Raw genomic sequence first — 20,873 nt, forward strand, 5'->3', positions numbered from 1 at the left:
CAGAGCGGCTGGGCCCGTGGGCCATGGCCGCTGGGCCTGCACGTCCGGAGCCTGTGCTCCACAACGGGAGAGGCCACAGCGGTCAGAGGCCCGCGTACCGCAAAAAAAAAAAAAAAAAAAAGAGAGACATAATTCACATACCATAAAATTCACACTTTTAAAGAATATATTTCAATGATTTTTTTTTCTGATATTTACAAGTTGTTCAACCATCATCACTATCTAATTACATAACATTTTCATTACCCTAAAAAGAATAACTGTCTGTCTGAGGTTTTTCTGTTTTGTTTTTTATAAATTTATTTATTTATTTTTGGCTGCGTTGGGTCTTTGTTGCTGTGTGCGGTCTTTCTCTAGTTGCAGCGAGCAGGGGCTACTCTTCATTGCAGTGCACGAGCTTCTCATTGCTGTGGCTTCTCGTTGCGGAGCACGGGCTCTAGGTGCGCAGGCTTCAGTAGTTGTGGCTCGTGGGCTCTAGAGCACAGGCTCAGTAGTTGCTCTGCGGCATGTGGGATCTTCCCGGACCAGGGCTTGAATCCGTGTCCCCTGTATTGGCAGGCGGATTCTTAACTGCTGCGCCACCAGGGAAGCCCAACTATATGTTTTTAAAATTAAATGATTGTGAACACTATTTTTACATTTTTTAAGTTTATAAAGTAAAAATTTGCAAACCTCTATGTGTATAAACATATACATATATGTTAGGTGTTCTGTTGTCCATGAAATCTGGGAACCACTATTCTAAGAGATATCTGGAGTTCCTGTGTCCAAATATGAGAAGATTAAGGAGAAAAATTTAATAAGAAGAGTGTGCAGAGAGCAGCTTTGAACTGGAGCCTTTTTTTCTGACTGCTGGCTCCACAGGCAAGCATCTGTGTTCCAGTGAGGAAGATCTTTCTGTGAGAAGTCTGCTTTCTTATTTAACAAAATATTTACTGATTTTAATTAAGAATTGTAGCTGTGTTATTATTTTAAAAAGGCATAAAATGCCAGTAGATACCAATGAGACAGCATATCTTAAACAGAATCCCAGTGTATAAGACAGGTAAAATGAGAATTCTGCTACTTAAATTAGGGGTGGGGAGCAGACCCTTCTCACTTAGCTTCCTGTGTTGCTCAGCATGGCCCTTGAGATGCCTTCAGTGAATAATAGAGCTCAAAGATCACATTTGAAAAACACTTCAAGAAACATGCTTGTAGACTCTATGCTCTGGGGGCCTGATCGAGGCACAGGCTGGTGGCAGCCTAAACCCATGGCTGAAATAGCCTCTTGAAGGCTAAACATGAATCAGCACTGACACTGTAAACCTGAAACTGCGGAGTAATGACAGCCAATGCTCAAAACCCTATTGTACACATGCAGAACGAGACTCAAGGGGGAAACCTGGCGTGACCAAGGTCTTAGACTGTCAGAGCTAGAACTAGAACTAGGACCTTCTGATTCTTGGCTTAGTGTTTTTCCCACATTTTTTCAAGATCTAATTATATGCCTTTTTCTACATGTCTCTAGCTTCCTGGAAATCTATAATGAACGAGTGCGGGATCTGCTGAAACAGTCTGATCAAAAAAAGACCTATAATCTGCGGGTCAGGGAGCACCCAGAGATGGGGCCCTATGTGCAAGGTGAGCTACTGTGGTCCTGGAGGTCTGAGACTAAACTGAAGCCTAGGAAGCTCTCCTGACGGTTGCTGATTCATTCAACAAACGTATAATGAATACTTACTCTGTGCCAGCTACTGGTATTAGATGCCAAATAGGTACCAATAAGTAGAAAAGGCAGTCTTGCCCTCCCAGGCAAAGTTATACTCTTGTGGGGGTGAGTCAGAAAACAAGCACTACTTACAGTTGTAATAAAGGCTAATAAAAAGATAAATAGATACAGTGATGGCAAAGAACACTGGGTGGTGTAGGCAACCCATCTGCATAGTGTGGTCAGGAAAGCTTCCCTGAGGAGGTAATATTTTAAGCTGAACCTGGAGTGGATACAGGAGCCAGTTGTGTGAAGAATGGCATAGCAAGAGGAAGAGTGTTTCAGGTTGAGGGAGCGGCATGGGCTAGAGCCCTGAGTGAAGGGCTTGGTGGTGTCAAGGGGGCCAGTGTGTCTAAAGCATGGGGAGTGAGGGGGAAAGTGACATGGAATAGGGCTGGGTCTGTGGTGCCAGGTCCAGCAGGGCTGGGACTGATTCCCAGGTCATCCAGTCTCCTTTTCGGGGCACTTTCTGTTCCAGTGGTGGTGATAGTCAGGGACAAGGGGAGATGTCAGACATGGAGCAGGGTCTACTTGCTGTTTCCTCATCAAGCACTGATACTTGGTGTTTGATTCTATCTGTCTTATTCTATTAGGCTGAATCTTGCTATTAAGTAGAAACTGTTGGGTTCTTTTGTGGGGGAAGCTTATTTAAATCTTGACAAGGAGAGGGACATGAAAGATCAAGAGCTGGTCTCTTCTCTGATCAGGGCATGGCTAATGGCTGACTCAGTAGGTGTGCCAGTCACTGATTCTGCTGAGTCTTTTCCCAAATGTTCCATCGTAATTGGCAGCCTGGAAGCAATGATGAAAATACCGTTTACTTTGCTAGGAGCCAGTTGGAGATTCCTCTGTAAAACTCTGTGGATATATATTTCTGTGTAAAACAGTAATTTGAAGGCAGACCATGAGTGGATGCAGTAGTGCCACAGTTTCTCATATTTTAATTTATTTTTATCTTAATGTGCTTTTTGGGTGTGGGGGGCGGGTAGGGGGAGTAACTAGAGGAGACCTCAGATGTAGTCCCAATGTCTTCGTTGCACAGAAGATGAAATGAAGTCTGGAAGAAGTTAAGGGATGTTCCCAAAGTTGCACAGCCGGTTGGGGCAGGGTTGGAACTGGGAACCTTTTCTAGGACTGGAAGAGAAGAATGGGACAGAATCCTGTACATGGAGGAGACCTATGATCATAGGTTCTTTGATTGGCCTAGCACCTGAAACCCTGAGAATTCACGCAGGGTGGTACAGCTTGGGTCATATACCCAGCGACAGGATCAGACTTAAATCTCAGGGCTCTTTTGGATACCTTCATGAGTGAACCCTTGTGGAGAGGAAGGATGCTTGGTAAGAAATAATTCTAAACCAGCAAAAAGTCTCTTAGGTCCTTTGGGTTACATGTTTCTTAAAGTTGGTCTGGACTTTCTCAAATCATTACAAATACAGGTGGACATTTCTCTTACTTCCTAGTAAAGGAGCCACGAGCTCACATAGTATAGAGCCAGCCTTGGAAGCCGAGACCCTAAATAGTCACTCTGAACTTATTCCCATTACTACCCTCTGATGGCATTACAGCAAACTTTTTATTTTTAAAAATGTTTGCTTTCTTTATTCATTTAGTATTTATATTACCTGCCAGTCTGTCTGTCTATCTTTCTCTATCTTCGGCTCATATATTCTGTGAATACGATTCCAAAGCAGAAAGTGGTTTCTGCTTTGAAACCAATTCTACAGGAATTTATTGAGTACTTGCTGGATGCCTATACTATTCAGGTTGCCATGGGGAAATATGAAAGATACAAGGCCTTTAAAGAACTTGTAGTTCCAGTTTAGAACTATAAGCCTGAACTTGATAGCTGCCTAAATCCAAGAAAAGAAAAGGGGTAGCCTCTTACTTTTCATTAAAGTTTATGAATTAGATGACAGATTAAGTTGAAATCTGAAATGTACAGGGCCCTGCCCAAAGCACACGTAAAAGTCCAATGGTTACAGGGTCTAAAGTGATATTTAAGTGAGACAAAGGCACTATCATATTTTTGCTTTGGTCTTTATCTTAATATACAGGGATGGGTACAAAGCAGGAGGTTGTTGGAAGAGGGTAGTTGGGACTCTGAAAAAAATTATTTTGTATTTTCTTTATACTCATTCTGCACATAACAGGAGTATTTTTGTGTGTTTGTTTTTTTAATTCTTACACCTTTTTTTCCTTGCCTTTCTACACTGACTAGGACCTCTAGTACCATATGAAATAAGAGTGGTAACAGTATTTAGTTTTGTTCCCAGGGGAAAGCTTCAGCATTTTACTATGGTGTTTGCAGTAGCATTTGTTGTTAATACTCTTTATCACACACTTCTCAAACTATCTGTGAGGAAGGACCGGTTTTTAAAAAAATTTCCAATCCATGGCGAACAAATACTTTGATAAAATAAAGATGAATTACTAGAAAAAAAAGAAAAAGACATCTTAGTTATAAGCCCAAATTCTTCTTTATTAGATTCAAAAGATATAAAATTTGTAATATTGTTGTAAAGGTTTCTGTACCTGTCTCATCGCACATCAGTAACTGTTTGAGAACTGGCTCCAGTCTGTGCAGCAGCTTTGAGAAGCACTGCCTTAGCAGGTTAAGGGAATTCTCTTTTTTATCTTAGTTTTCTAAGAGTTTTTATTTTTATTTTATTTTATTTTTTCGGTACGCAGGCCTCTCACTGTTGTGGCCTCTCCCATTGCGGAGCACAGGCTCCGGACGTGCAGGCTCAGCAGCCATGGCTCACGGGCCCAGCCGCTCCGCGGCATGTGGGATCTTCCCGGACCGGGGCACGAACCCGTGTCCCCTGCATCGGCAGGCGGACTCTCAACCACTGCGCCACCAGGGAAGCCCAAGAGTTTTTATTTTGAAACAAACTTTTGAAAAAGTTGCAAATATAGTATAAAGAACTTTTTTTATTTTTACATTTTTTAAATTTTTGGCTGCATTGGGTCTTCGTTGCTGTACGCGGGCTTTCTCTCGTTGCAGCGAGCGGGGGCTACTCTTTGTCGCGGTGCACGGGCTTCTCACTGCGGTGGCTTCTTTTGTTGCGGAGCATGGGCTCTAGGCGTACGCACTTCAGTAGTTGTGGCACGAGGGTTCAGTAGTTGTGGCTCGCAGGCTCTCGAGCGCGGGCTCAGCAGTTGTGGCGCATGGGCTTAGTTGCTCCGCGGCATGTGGGATCTTCCCTGACCTGGGTTCGAACCCATGTTCCCTGCATTGGCAGGTGGATTCTTAACCACTGCGCCACCAGGGACCACTGCGCCACCAGGGAAGTCCCTAAAGAACTTTTTTACTTGAACCATTTGAGAGTAAATTGCCAACCTAATGACCCTTACCCCCGATTATTTTAGGGTGTTTTTCTTTCAAACAAGAATGTTCTCCTGTATAGTTACAACACAGCCATCCAAATCAGGAAATTAACTTGGATGCATTGCTACCATCTGATCCTTAGAACCCTTTTAAGTTTCACTAATTGTCCCAGTAGTTGTCCATTTGAGAGTTAAGGGTTGCCTTTGGTTAGGGTGTCTCTAGTGTTCTCCAGTCTGGAAGGCTTCTTGGTCTCCCTTGACTGTCATGAACTTGATACCATTAAGTGGTGCACAATTTTGATATGTCCCATTACTCATGATTATTAATTTCCTCACTTAAGGTCATATCTGCCAGGCTTCTTCACTCTGAAATTGCTGTTTCCCTTTTGTAATCAACAAGTGTTTTTTGTGGGTGCGGTCCTGTGAAACCATGTGTGTGTCCTATCCTCATCTGACATTCAGTTTATTTATTAATTTATTTATGTTGGCATAGACTCATGGTTTCTTATTTTATTGAATGAGTCGCCTTCTGTTACTACTATTTTTTATTTTGATGCTCCAATTATTCCAGATTTAGCCAATGGAATCCACTTCAGGTGTGTTCCTGTGACATTTTGGCATATCACCATCATTCTTTGAGCACTTCCTTGCTTTCTGACAGGAGATGTTTGAGGTTCATCTGCTTTCCCTGCCTCAGTCTTTGAATCAGCCATTTCTCCCAGGAGCCCTGGTTCTTCTTCTTTTTTTTTTTTTATTTGTAGTATAGTTGATTTACAATGTTGTGTTAATTTCTGCTGTACAGCAAAGTGCTTCAGCTATACATATATATACATTCTTTTTTTAATATTCTTTTCCATTTTGGTTTGTCTCAGGATATTGAATATAGTTCCCTGTGCTAGACAGTAGGACCTTGTTGTTTATCTATTCTATATGTAATCTGGTCCTTTTTATTGGAGAAAAGTTTTTGGAAGCCAAGATCTAAGTTCTAGGTATGCTCATTGCTTTTGAGATGCTGCAACTCCTAGTCCTTCTGAGTGGACGGAGCTAATATATGTTCACACCAGTACTTCCAACTGCAGTTCAACACAGCAGGGTTCATTCTGGATTTCTCCCTTTCCAGATTTGTAATTCCTTTATCCAAAGGTGGAAATGCTTCTTTGATCGGTCCCTCCACCCCCATGTGTAATTAGTCTCGTCATTGCTGTCCTCTCTCTTATGTGGATGCCCGCCTCACCTGGCTGTGCCTCTCACCACAGGAAGCCATGCTCACCGTGCCTGCATTCCAGCGCTCCGTGCAGGGCTGCCTGTCCCCACCCCTCACTGTGCAGGTACCTTCCATACCCCTCTTGGTCTTGGTATTCTTTTGCTGGGCCACCTCCTCACGCCAACTTAGAAATCTTGTTCCGCTGCCAGTCCCTCTGTGGGGTTGCCTTTCTCTCCTTGTTGGGCCTCTGACTTCTCACGGCAGGCTGCCCCCACACATGGGTAGCCTGCTCACCTTCCCCGGGCTCCCATGCCCTGCACTGGGCTGCCTCTGTGGGGACGCTCTGCTCAGCCCATCAGGCTCTGACTTTCTGTGCTGGGCTGCCACCCGTGTCCTCCCCTCCTCATCCCACTCTCACGCCAGGCCTTCCCTCTGTGGGGACGCCCTCCTTATTCTTCTCAGGCTCTTCACCCTGACGTGGTTGCCTGCCTTGCTCTGCTCCACGTAAGGACTTTAGGACTAAATTGTTCACGAAAGGGAAATGGAAGGGGTTCTAGGAATTTTTTAAAAACATAAACAGCCATTGAATTTTTTAAAAATACTTATTTATTTATTTATTTAGGCTGCGTCAGGTCTTAGTTGTGGCATGCAGGATCTTCCGTTGCAGCAGCCGGGCTCTTTGTTGTGGTGCACGGGCTTCTCTCTAGTTGTGGCACGTGGGCTCCAGAGCGTCCGCGGGCTCAGTAGTTGCAGCGCGTAAGCTCCAGAGCACGTGGGCTCTGTAGCTGTGGCATGTGGGTTCTGTAGTTGCAGCATGCAGGCTCTCTAGCTGTGGCACGTGGGCTCAGTAGTTGCAGCACGCAGACTTAGTTGCCCTGCGGCATGTGGGATCTTAGTTCCCTGACCAGGGATTGAACCCCCATCCCCTGCACTGGAAGGCGGATTCTTAACCACTGGACCACCAGGGTAGTCCCTGAATTTTTTTTAATATTTGCTTTATATATGCTTGTCTATATTGTATGATTTGTGTCCTTTGTCCTGTTAATAAGGTGAATTACACTGATTTTTGAATGCTATAGCAGTCTTGCATTCCTAGCATAGACCCAAGTTACCTGTGATATATTTTCCTTTGTACATACTGCGGAATTTGTATTTCCAGTGTTTTGTTGGGAGTTGTTGCATGTATGTTCAAGAGTGAAATTCTCCTCTAATCATCATCTTCCTTGTCCTGTTTTTCTTCCTCCTCCTCTTCTCTTCTTTATCCTTCTCTGATTCTCCATTTTCCTTCATCAGGGTTAAGTATAAAGGTTATGTTTGTTTCCTAAAATGAGTTGAGAGATGCTGCCTCTTTCTATTTTCTGAAAGACTTCTTGTAAGATTGGGGTTATTCCTCCTTAAATATTTGGTGGAATTTGCTGGCAAAGCCTTCTGAGTCTGGAGGATTTTTTGATGAGAAGGTTTAAGATTATAGATTTGATTTCTTTCAAATATTCTATTTTTTATTGTACCAATTTTTGGTAAATTGTATTTTTCTAAAAAATCCACTTCCTCTAAATGTAAGACATGTATCTGCATTAAGAGTAATATCCTCTTACGCTTTATGTGTAAGATGACTCTTTAAATGTAGGATCTCTTTTTTCATTCCTAACTGGTTATCTATCCCTTGTCTCTTTTTTCTTGTTAAATTTAAGGACTTATTAATTTTATTTGTCTTTTCAAAAAATCAACTTTTGGTTTTGTGGCTTCCCTCCACTGTAAGTTTATTTTGTATTTATTAATTTCTGTTCATATTTTTGTTATTTTATTCATCCTTTCCTTGAGTCTAATTTGCTGATTTTTTAACCTTTGTAAGTAGATGCTTAGCTTGTCGATTTTCATCCTTTTTTCTTTCCTAATATATTTATTTACAGCTATGAATTTTTCTGTAAATATAACTTTAGCTGCACTGCACACATTTTAATGTGTAGTATTTTTATCATTATTTAGTTTAAAATTGTATGTAATTTTCATAATGATTTCTTTTTTGAGCCATGGGTTATTTAGAATTGCATTTCTTAATTTTCAAATATTTGGAGATTTTATAGTTCTATTTTATTATAGGTATCTATTTTAATAGAACGGCATTCAATGAACACTCTATATGATTTCATTAAAAAAATATATATGTATAACAATTTGGTTTGTGGCCTAGCCTATGGCTAAGTTTTGTAAATTTTCCATGTGTTCTTAAAAGTAATTATGCAGTAACTGGGTATAGCATTTATATAATACTATTTGTCAAGTTTGTTATTTGCATTGCTTAAACCTTCTATAACCCTATTGATTTTTTTTTGCTTGTTTTATGAGATAATAAGGAAGGCTAGTTAAAATTTCCTGTTATGACTATGAATGTCTTTTTCTCCTTTTAATCCCAGCAATTTTTGTTTTATATATTTTGAGACTATTATTATGTGCATACAAAATTAGAATTATTAAATCCTCTTGATGAATGCTTCTGTCGTTTTGAAGGATCCCTCTTTATCTCTAATAATGCTTTGCCGTGAAGTCTACTCTACTTTGTCAGGAATTACTATAACTACTGTAGCTTTCTTTTGGTTAGTGTTGGCATTTTAATCTTTTTTATACTTTCTCCCTTTCTATATCCATATGTTTTAGATGTGTTTTTTTTTTTAAATAAAATATTTGGCTTTTGCTTTGTTTTATCTAGCATCACAATTTTGGTCTTGTAATTTGAGCATACTTCAAGCATATTTTGGTCTGTTTATTTTTAATATAATTACTAATTTTATTTGGGTTTAATTCTGTTACATTGTGTTTTCTCTTTACATTGTTTTATGTTCCTTTTTCTCTACTTTCATGATTTTTGAGTTGGTTAATTTTTAAAATTATCCCATATTTCTCCTCTTTTACTGTTTACACATTGTCTTATTATTATTTTAGTAGTCATTGTAGAGATTACAGCATGGGTCATTGACTTATCAAAGTCTAATATTGTGGTCTAAACTTTTTTTTAAATCTCCTACCTTCTGTCTGGTATTTTCCTTCAGCTAAAAAATAATCTTTAGTATTTCCTCTAGTGTGGGTCTGCTGTTTACAAATTCTCTTGGTTTTCAGTTGATTGAAAATAACTTTATTTCTTCTTTATTCTTAAAGGAGAAGTTCACTAAGTATAGAATTTTAAGTTGGTGGTTATTTTCTTTCAGCAATTAAAAATTATTCCACTGACTTCTGCCTTCCGTTGTTTCTGTTGAGATGTTATTTTAGTAATTCTTTTAAGGTTTTTCTCTTTGTCTTTGTCTTTTAAAGGTTTAGCATGAAGTGGCGAGGGATAGATTTTTTTTTTTTTATTGTGTCAGGCTTCCTGAATCTGTGGTTTTATATCTTTTTTTGCAGACATTTCTAAGCCATTACTTCTAACATTGCTTTTACCCCACTCTCTCCTTTTGGAGCTCCAATTACAGGTGTGTTACATATACTTTATGATTCTTACCCTCTCTTATATAATGCTTTGTATCTTTTGGCTCTCTGTGCTTTATTTTGGTTGTATGTTTCTGACACATGTTCCTGTTCACTAATTGTTTTTTTTACTTTTTTATAAATTTATTTATTTTATTTATTTAGTTTTGGCTGCATTGGGTCTTCGTTGCTGCGCATGGGCTTTCTCTAGTTGCAGCGAGCGGGTGCTACTCTTGGTTGCAGTCTGCGGGCTTCTTGTTGCAGTGGCTTCTCTTGTTGTGGAGCACGGGCTCTAAGTGTGAGGGCTTCAGTAGTTGTGGCACGTGGGCTCAGTAGTTCTGGCTCGCGGGCTCTAGAGCGCAGGCTCAGTAGTTGTGGCACATGGGCTTAGTTGCTCCACGGCATGTGGGATCTTCCCGGACCAGGGCTTGAACCTGTGTCCCCTGCGTTGGCAGGCAGGTTCTTAACCACTTCACCACCAGGGAAGCCCTCACTAATTGTTTTTTAAGCTATGTCTAACCTGCTGTTAAACTTAGATACTTAGATGAGAAACTTAGATGAGTTGTTTTTTTCACTTACAGTAGTTCTTACTTCCCAAATCTACATTTGATCTTTTTATTATAGTTTCCAATTTTCTCTGAGATTTTATAATCTTGTCTTTAGCCCCTTGAAAATAGTAAGCACAGTTACTTTAAAGTTACTGTAACTCCAATATCTGGATCTTTCTTAGGTCTCTTTCTATTCCCTATTATTTTTGCTGGTTTTCATTTATGTTGTCAGGTCTACTTATGTGTCTGGTTTGTTATAATTTTGTGCCAGACAGTATTTGCTAAATTGCTTATAGAAGTCATTTGTAGGTCTAGAACAGTGATATCTGCCAGTACAGAAGACTTTTATTTATTTGTGCCAGGTTCCTGCACACATTAGTGATTCAGAATCACATCAGTCCAATTTAAGGACTGAGAATGTTCAAAGCTGAGCTGTAATCCCTTCAGAGGCTATTTACTTCTAATTCAACCTTATTCCTGTGTTTTAACCCTTTGGGCTTCCAACCCAAAGATGTGGTGTGCCATAGGGCCCACTCCAGGTGGGCTGTGGACTGCAGTCTGTGTCTCCCTAGACCTGTGAGTTTGTCAAGAGAACTGCTGTCAGCCACTTCTCCTCAAGGTTTGGCAAATGCTCTCAGAGGAGAAGTGTCCCCAAATGCTGGCCTTATCTCTGTGGACTTCCATCCTCCCCCAGTATATAGCCTGGAAATTTTTCACTGTCTCATCATCCCTCTGTGCCTTCACACTGATATCTTTTATATTTTGTCCAGCTGTCTCTAATAGTCTTTAGCAGAAGGGTTGGTTTATATTATGTAATTTGCCATTACAGAAAGCAGAAGGTCTCTATCCTTGGTTATTTTTTTATTTTTATTTTTTTGGCTGCGCCGGGTCTTAGTTGCAGCACACAGGATCTTTGTTGAGGCATGCAGGGTCTTTTAGTTGCAGCATGTGGACTTCTTAGTTGTGACATGCAGACTTCTTAGTTGTGGCATATGAACTCTTGGTTGCGGCATGCATGTGGGATCTAGTTCCCTGACCAAGGATCAAACCCGCACAGAGTCTTACCCACTGAACCACCAGGAAAGTCCCTATCCTTGGTTAAATTTTTAAAATTCTTTTTATTATAGAGAATTTTGAACATTTTGAACAAAAATAGACTAGTATAATGTACCCCCATTTCACAGTAACCCATAACCCAATAACCCTTTGCAAATTCTGCCCTGTCCACATTCCTGTCCACATTCTATATTATTCTGAGGCAAATTCCAGATGTCACATCAATTCATCTAAATATTTTAGTATGTAGCCCTAAAAGGTAAGGTATGTCTTTTTAAAAACTCCTACCCAAAACTATTATCACATCTAAATAATAGTAATAATTCCTTAATATAAAAAATCCAGGGCTTCCCTGGTGGTGCAGTGGTTAAGAGTCCGCCTGCCGATGCAGGGGACGTGGGTTCGTGCCCCAGTCTGGGAAGATCCCACATGACACGGAGCGGCTGGGCCCGTGAGCCATGGCTGCTGAGCCTGCGCGTCCGGAGCCTGTGCTCCACAACAGGAGAGGCCACAACAGTTAGAGGCCCGCGTACCGCAAAAAAAAAAAAAAAAAATCCAGTCAGTGTTCAAGTTACTTTGCTAATTTTTAGTGTAAGTGTATTCAGCTCATCAGCCCATAAATTTACTTTGGTTCCTGAATCTCTAATACAGAGATTCTCTAGCACAGTTGTGAAGGCCTTTTTTGACTTGGTGGGTAACCAGCCATAAAGATTTACTTTCATGCCCTTAAGCTCTCTTTACCTATCTAAAGCCTGCCCATTCTACAGTGGCTAAATTCAAGTCTCACTTCCCCCATGGAGCTTTCCCTGACCACTCCTCTGATCTCCTCAGCATTTATTATCTTTCTAGTCCTGTGGCACTTGGCCATATTATCTTGTATCATAAAACTTCTCATGATTGTAAACTGTGGGAGGATAAGGACATGTGTACTGTATGGTTTGTATGTCAAACCGAGTCCGCCATTTTGTGGGGCACGTAGCCCTTGTCTGCCTCAGGAATTTTGTGAGGGCCAAAGGAGGTAATTTATGAGAACTTTTCTTATAACCTATATAGCAAAATTGTAAGGAATTGTTATTGCTATTCTTTTCATTGTTGTTAGCATAACCGCTACATGAATTCTAGACTATAATGTCTGTGTGGGCAGAGACCTATGTTCCCAGAGAGACTGTCACAATGCCTGACAGTAGGCTTCCAATAAATATTTGTTGATTTAATTTATTATCTGAATTAAGTTGTTCCCTCATTCTTGTCTGTCAACTGATATGAAATAGGATGATAAATTTAATTACCTACAGGAAAAGGTTAAACTTTGCCAAAAATTTTTAATTTCTTTTTTCCTCCTTGCAAATTGGATAGGTTTATCTCAACACGTAGTTACCAGCTATAAGCAAGTAATTCAGCTCTTGGAGGAGGGAATAGCAAACAGGTAACAGGTTTGTTTGTCCTTGTCATTCGTTCAGTCTCATTCTTATTTCCTGTGTTCTCATCCCCCTTCACAGTGTGTACTCTCTCTGCAGCTCCCCACATCCACAATCAGCAGGCCTTTCTCAGAACAGAAGTGTACCCAGTGTAGGGGGCAGTGGCTGAGATCTAGTGCTCTTCTCACTAGTGGTGAAGCTGGAGTTTGTTTTGGGTATAATAATATTAGGCAGTAAGCCCAGAGTATTACTCTATGCTTTGTCTTATAATACACGACTTCTGCTGTTTTTCATCAAAGAACAGATTCTTGCTTGCACTGTCCTCTCCTTGATAGAGGTGATATACTTTAATATAGTTTATATATAGTTTAAAATGTTTCAGAAAACCATTTTTCTTCTAGTTTTGCATACTGTAAAGGTTACTCAAAAAAGGACTGTTTTGAATCTGCTATGAAATACTATTGACTCTCCTGAAACCTGTTGTAAATTGTGATAATACTCTATTTTTAGTTACTATGAAATACCCAGAATGTTATTTTACACCCCCAAAATAGCCTTTTTTACCTGAAAAAAAAATTAGGGGAATTTAGAGTCTTCTGCGTACCCTATTAATAACACGTCTGAGCTCACTGAACATAAAGGAAGAAATTTAAATTTAACATTCTGTTCCTTGGCTTTCGTGGAACTGTTCTGGAGGCACTTGCTTCATGTCTTCAGGGTATCCTGAGCTCCTTGATCTTTAAGTGTCAGGCCTTACCTTGTCCTTCTTATCCTTGAATAAATCAGCCTCTAGGTTTTGACTCTTTTCTTCAATTCTGTAACTCCTCTGAGAACAGAAGTCAATGAGTTGGTCTTAAACTGAGGCAAGATTGACTTAGATTTAGATGAAGGGAAGACTCTTTTGACTTTAAGGGTCAAGATTGGAATGAATCTTTCAGGGAGCCTATGAATTCTACCTGGCTTAAGCATGATGTTCATGTAATTCAAGATCTCATTTTAGCCCTTTCTGGCACTATAAGGTTAATATTCTGTGTTTAATCATGACTTACTTTCTCTGTCTTTGAGCCTTCTTCTCCAGCAAGCTCTCTACGTCCATTTGTCTTATTTAAATGGGTCTGTTTTAGGGATATTCTTACAGGTTGATGACTCTTTAGTATCACGCTTTCAACTCTGAGTTTTAACTTCTATTGCTTAAAAAAAGTTCTAATTGTGGTTTAATATGAAGCTACACTCGCTTTTATTCTCAGATATCAGGACCTAGAGCACTGCTTCTGCCCTCTTGGGGCCACTCTCCTAACAATAACAGACTAAATAACGTGTGTTTCATGATCCTCACTTGTGAACCTCAGCACTAACATCTCTTGTGTTCCCCTTGGATCCTTAAAGATCAACATGCATAAACAATCCTTGTCCTAATTTTCTTCCCTTATATACACAGAATCACAGCAGCAACGCATGTTCATGAGGCCAGCAGCAGATCCCATGCCATCTTCACTATCTACTATACGCAGGTTGGTTACCACTTATATTTGCTTAGATTTCTTCCTTTCATTGTCCCTTTTGACTGATTTCCTGTCTTCCTTCCTATTTCTTTTTCTTTCTTCCTACCTTTCCCTTTATAGGTCCTCTGATATGACCTAACATTATAAGTAGGACCTACACACAGTCTACTAAGCTACACACTCAGAAAGTGTAGAGGCATTTCATAAAGACTAATCAAAATATCTTTGACCTACATTTTACTTTTAACATTTCAAAGTACTTTAATATCTATATGATCAGTCTGGGCATTTAAAATGAAAATAAACATTAAAATTAAAAAGTAGGGACTTCCCTGGTGTGGCTCAGTGGTTAAGAAGCCTCCTGCTAATGCAGGGGACATGGGTTCGAGCCCTGGTCTGGGAAGATCCTACATGCCACGGAACAACTAAGCCCATGTGCCACACTACTGAGCCTGCACTCTAGAGTCCGTGAGCCACAACTACTGAAGCCCGCCTGCCTAGCGCCCGTGCTCCGCAACAAGAGAAGCCACTGCAATGAGAAGCCTGCGCACCACAATGAGGAGTAGTCCCTGCTCACTACAACTAGAGAAAGCCCGCGTGCAGCAGCAAAGACCCAAAGCAGCCAAAAATAAATAAATAAATTAAAAAAAAAAAAAGAAACTGACTGTAAGGGCTCCACATGTTGGATTCAGCATACAAAGACTTCCAAGCAACTAATATAAATACGTTCCAAGAGCTGAAGGAACCATGTTTTAAAGAATTAAAGGAAAACATGATGATAATGACTCTAGGGAATTTCAATAAAATGATAGAAATTATTTTAAAAGGGGGAATTCTGGAAATGTACAATAACAGAAATGAAAAAATCACTAATGGGACTCAAGTGCTGATTTGAGATGGCAGAAGAATTAGTGAAGTTGAAGATAAACAAATAGAAATCATCCAATTTGAAGAAGAGTAACTGAAGGGAAATGAACAGAGCTGCACAGACCTGTGGGACATCAGGTGTGTCAACATAAGTGTAATGGGAATCCCAGAAAGAAAGAAGAGAAAATAGGCATAAGAAAAAATTGAAAAATAATGGCCAAAAACAATTGCCAAATTTGTTGAAAGTCTTTAGTGTACACTTTATTCAAAAATTAACTCATACTGGATCGTAGGCACTAATGTGAAACCTAAAACAATTAAACTCATAGAAAATAACATGGGAGAACATTTGTGACCTTGGATTAGGCAAAGTTTTTTTAGATATGGCACTAAAAACACAAATTGAACAAAAGAACAAATTGAAATTTGGAATTGGTCAAAATTTAAAACTTCTGCTCTTCAAAAGACACTATTAAGAGAATAAAAAGAAAAGCCACAGGGAGAATTTATTTGTAAAACATATGTCAGATAAAAGACTTGTACCCAGAATATATACAGAACTCTCTAAACTCAATAATAAAACAACTCAAAAAAATGGTTAGAAATTTTGAACTGATACTTAACTAGAGAAAATATACAGATGGCAATTAAGCACTTGAAAAGATGCAAACATCATTAATTATTTAGAGGAATGCAAGTTAACACCAAATGAACTATCACTACTCACCTTTTAAAATAGCTAAAATTAAAAAATTATTATACTAAATATTGGCAAGATTGTAGGAGCTGGAGTTCTCATACACTATACTACTGGTACAACAACTTTGAAAAAGAATTTAATAGTTTCTTTAAAAATTAAACATATACCTACCATATGATTCAGCCATTGTGCTAGGTATTTTCCTAAGAGAAAAGAAATCATATGTCCACACAAAGACTTGTACACAAATATTCATAGCAGCTTTATTTGTAATTGCTCAAAGCTGGAAACAACCCAAATGTCCATCAAGAGGTGAATAGATAAGCCATGGTACATTTATACACTGGAATACTACTCAGCAATAAAATTGAACTTTTGACACATGCCTCAACCTGGATGAATCTCAAAATAATTATGCACGGTGAAAGAAGCCAGACATTGTATGACTCATCTGTGTGAAATATCCTGAGAAGACAAATTTATAGAGATTGAAAATTGAGTGGTGACCCGGGGCTGGAGATGGCAATGGAGATTGATTGCAAACAGACTCGGAATTTGGGGAGTTATTGGAAATATTTTAAAACTGGATTTTAGTGATGGATGCACAACATTAAAATTAAGCAACAACAACAAAAACCCCATATTGAATTTTTTTAAAAAAAGGAAAGGTGGTTTTGCTCTTGAGGGCTGGATGCCCCTGGATAGAACAGAGAGAGGCAGAGTCCTGCCCAGCAAGTTAACAGGCTGTGACTCTGGTTAACAAGAGACAAAGCCCCATCATCCGCTCCTCCAAACCTACTATGGATCTCTACTGATGGGTCAGAGCCTCCTGGAGAAGAGTTGAGCATTTACCCGGTAAACCGTGCTAGGGAGACTTTGTGGGGGGTTGCCCACCTACCCTATGGAAGTTTTGCTCACATTTTTAATGATGGCAGGACTCAGGGCTTACTGATTGTCAGATATTGAGAGCTCATCTGGTTCAGAACACATTAGAATACAGATTTCTTGAGTGAGTTGGCTAAAAATCCGAATATCACCTTGGTTAGGAGGGTGTCATGGGAAAAAAACAACATATTGTTCCAAGTGACAAGCTTTAAATATCTTTTCTCCCTTTAGGCAATCCTGGAGAACCACCTCCCCTCTGAAATCTCTAGCAAGATCAACCTTGTGGACCTAGCAGGCAGGTAATTAGGATCTCAAAGCCAAGTGGAATTACTCCCTTGACAGTGACCTTGTTCTTGCTCATTTTACGGGGAATAAACTTTTCCCCACCTTTTACACATTTCAGTCATCCTGAGAAAACTACAAAAGAAACAAATTGTTTGAATGCTAGGTTAAGAAACTGTAGTTTTCCGAGGGCTAAAAAATTTTATGTTAGGGGTTCTCAATCTTAGCTGCCCATTAAAATCACCTGGACCTTTTAGAGCTCCCAATGCCTAGGTTGCACCTCAGATCAAATAAATCAGATTATTAGTGGAGTCAGAGGGAGTGCCAGCAGTGTATAGCCAAGATTGAAAACCAGTGCTCTAAGTAGAGAGGACTGAGTTAGCGTGCTTTTTTCCTTTGACCTAATATTGATTTTATGCAGCTCTACACATTTCTCAAAAAAAAAAAAAAAAAGGGTTTAAAAAATACTGTGGCATTGGGGAGAAGATACTGCCTTTTAAGTATTAGAAGGAAACATGAATTGTACTCATTTACATATCCAGAAAGAAGAAACTCTCAGGAATAATGTGGTCAGAAAAAAGTGTAACATGAAATAAGGCATATTTTCTTATTTTAAAACTGCTAAATAATTAATAATGGTACACCACTCCCTTAAAAGCTTAAGTGCTTTCTGGAAGAAATTGTATCAGCCAACTGGAAGTGTGAATTTCTAATATTTCACATTTACTTAAATAAGGAATTTGAAACCATTAATGACACAGCATAAAGCCATTAATATGTGAAATTAAAACAAAAGGGGAATTGTATATACCAAAAAACTATGTTGGTATCATTACTGTGAATAAGTATTAACTCAAAATGCTCTGGCAGCCAAATGTAATGAATTGTTTGCTTTTTATTGCCTGAGAAGCAGAAGGATGCCAGTTTGTTACATGATGGTAACATTTTTTCTGGAACTGAATTCTAAGGGATTTATTATGTGGATCTTTTACACAAAGTGCAACATAATAGATAGTGTTTTTCAACAGCATTATAAGGATAGTGTCTTCTTGTTCACTTTTGTTTCTCTTTTCATCCACTGTGTTTTAGTGAAAGAGCAGATCCCAGTTACTGTAAGGACCGGATTACTGAAGGAGCCAATATCAACAAGTCTCTTGTGACTCTGGGGATCGTCATCTCCACCTTAGGTATTTTGACGGTAGCCTGGATTATCAGAGTGGGAGGGGAGACTTTGAAAAATAACTCATATGTTTTCATTTTGTCAAAATGGAGTAGATACTTAAAAGGTTCTTTCTGATAAAGTTTACCTTCTGGCTTTGGGCATGAAAAATTGATATTTGTAGTTTTTGAACACAATGTGACCATCATCCTACCGCTCTCATTCCAAAAAGAAGGGAGACTACAAAATTGTTTGGCTTAAATATTCCATCTCTTGAGTCCAGAGTCTAATTCAGGGACCATACTTAAAGCATCCAGTCATAGGCAGAAAGGGATTAGGAAGTGTCATGCTAAGTCTGCCTTCTCTAATCATTGCTTTGTTTTAATGCATTTGTTTCGTAATTCCTTTTTTTTCTTCCACTTTTATTATTTTTTGTCTTTTAAGCCCAGAACTCTCAGGTATTCAGCAGCTGCCAGAGCTTCGGCAGCACAGTAAGCGATGGTAGTGACAGTGGGATCCCTAGCTCTCCTTCCAGGACCAGCAGTGGAGCAGGACCTTCCCAGAGGCAGTCTTACATCCCCTACCGGGACTCTGTGTTGACCTGGCTGCTGAAGGACAGCCTCGGAGGCAACTCCAGAACCATCATGGTTGCCAGTGAGTAGGCTGCCGTAGCTGGTTCTGGGTTGAGACTGGTGCTCTGCCACTGCTGCCCATTTCATCAAGGGTCTCAGACAGCCTGGGCGACGGCAGCAAGGCCAGTGGTCATGGGCTGGGTTGGAAAGGCTTGGCGTGTGTTTTAACCTTCTCCTTCTACCCCAGCCGTGTCTCCTGCACACACTAGCTACAGTGAGACCATGAGCACGTTGAGATATGCATCCAACGCCAAAAACATCATCAACAAGCCACGGGTAAATGAGGTGAGACCTTCATTTGAAGTCCTGGTCTGGTACAGCAGTTTACTCCAAGTTCTCCTTTTTTCGTCTCATTTGATTTCCTTCTCTTTGTACTCACCCCAGCTGCCAGACTTGTTCTCCAAATGCCGAGGGAGTGAAAGTCTTTCTTTCGGTGTCATACCGTTCTCTCATATCTCAACTGGCTTCATTCAGTTGCCTTTTTTGAATAATTTATTTTAGATGTTTATCTAAGGCCATTGGTCTTAAGAGCCCTTGTACACTGTTGCCACTTGAGGAAAGATCATTTAAAAGTGTCTGTGTTTACTGCCTTTATTCCAAGTTTATGTTGCTCTGTGCCTTTTTTCATATGCAAATTGCAGTGCCGTCTCTGTTTTGGGTAAAAGTTGCATATGAGGAATCCTTTAGTCTTGAAAGCTGAATTAATAATGAGAATATTCCAAAAGTTCCTCATCTACTTTGCAGTTTCGGTGAAAAGTTCCAGGGCAGGGATCACAAATGGGTGGCCCACATCCAGCCCATTTATGGACTGTTTTAAAGGGCAGTGTAGGGACTTCCCTGTGGTCCAGTGCTTAAGACTTCGCCTTCCAATGCACGGGTGTGGGTTCGATCCCTGGTCGGGGAGCTAAGATCCCACATGCCTTGCTGCCAAAAAACCAAAACATAAAACAGAAGCAATACTGTAACAAATTCAATAAAGACTTAAAAAAAATAAAGGGCAATGTAATTTGTCAGGTACTAAGTTTAGTCACACTCAATACAGGAAGATTAGCACCTTACATGCTCTGGCATTTGTATTGTATTACCTACCTGACCTCCTGCTCTAGGCAGTGATTCTCAGACTTTAGTGTGTATCAGAATCACCTGGAGGGTTTGTTAAATCACAGGTGGGCCCAGGCCTCAAGAGTTTCTGATTAATAGGTGTTGGGGCATCACGGGAGTGGGGGTGGTCCACAGAGTTTGCATTTCTCACAAGTTCTTAGGTGAAGTTGCTGCTGATCCTGGGACCACACTTTGAAAAGACTGCCCTAGAAGTTACTCCAAAGGAGTAATCTGCTTCTTCCAGGCTAATTGCGAGTAGCATCTCACAGCCATTCGGGGCCTGATATCAGTCAGTGGTGACCGAGTTCTCTGTGTTTCAGGATGCAAACGTGAAGTTGATCAGAGAACTCAGGGAAGAGATTGGAAGACTGAAAGCCATGCTGCTGAGCTTTGAGCTGGTATGTGGGCAGTCAGGACTTTTCTGTCCTCCAGAGCCCCTTCTCTTCTGCAGGGTATCTGAGCCCTGCTGCATTGTGTTCTCAGTCAGGTGATGCTTGTAGAGCAGAGGCCAGAGATAGGATGGTGATTACTCTGATTACCTGTGTAGTTTCAGATGGGGTGGGCACCCTCTCACTGTGTCCTCTCTGCTGTCCAAAGGGCATTTTCCTGAATGGCCCTTGTTCTGTATGTGGGCAGATACGGGGAATGGGGCCCTCCAGAAAAAATTTCCTTGAATTCTCCTTCTTTGTACCAATCTGAGCCCAACTACTTAGGCTTCTGATTTGTTTCTGCTTTTAACGATAAAGTCTTTCCTTTATCTGCATCTTTTCCTTCACAAGAGTGAGGGTGGGACCCATGAAGCACATCTCTCTCTTTGTGCAGAGAAACTTCCATTCATTGAATGAGGGAAAGGATGAAAATCTGAAGGAGCTGGCTCTCCAAAATGAATTGAAGGTGGGTCTGTTGGGGAGACTCAGTTGTGCTTCACATCACCTTGGAAACAGATTTGACCTCACTCCATCATTCCTGGGCCAGAACTGCTC

At 40.2% G+C, this 20,873-nt stretch overlaps 1 protein-coding gene across 1 annotated transcript in view; it reads left to right on the forward strand.

The window, feature by feature from the left end:
• STARD9 (StAR related lipid transfer domain containing 9) overlaps positions 1-20,873 on the forward strand; it is a gene marked incomplete at both ends in the record, with an annotated part of 126,013 nt that overhangs the window by 63,208 nt on the left and 41,932 nt on the right. The window contains 9 exons of the mRNA XM_082834581.1: positions 1,511-1,623; positions 12,701-12,770; positions 14,201-14,273; positions 16,948-17,015; positions 18,088-18,185; positions 18,602-18,811; positions 18,977-19,074; positions 20,211-20,288; positions 20,713-20,784. Of these exons, the coding sequence (XP_082690707.1) occupies positions 1,511-1,623; positions 12,701-12,770; positions 14,201-14,273; positions 16,948-17,015; positions 18,088-18,185; positions 18,602-18,811; positions 18,977-19,074; positions 20,211-20,288; positions 20,713-20,784 (880 nt within the window). The remainder of the gene's footprint in view (positions 1-1,510; positions 1,624-12,700; positions 12,771-14,200; positions 14,274-16,947; positions 17,016-18,087; positions 18,186-18,601; positions 18,812-18,976; positions 19,075-20,210; positions 20,289-20,712; positions 20,785-20,873) is intronic.

This window comes from Leucopleurus acutus (genome assembly GCF_964270905.1).
Source record: "Leucopleurus acutus genome assembly, chromosome: 1".
Taxonomy (NCBI): Eukaryota; Metazoa; Chordata; class Mammalia; order Artiodactyla; family Delphinidae; genus Leucopleurus; species Leucopleurus acutus.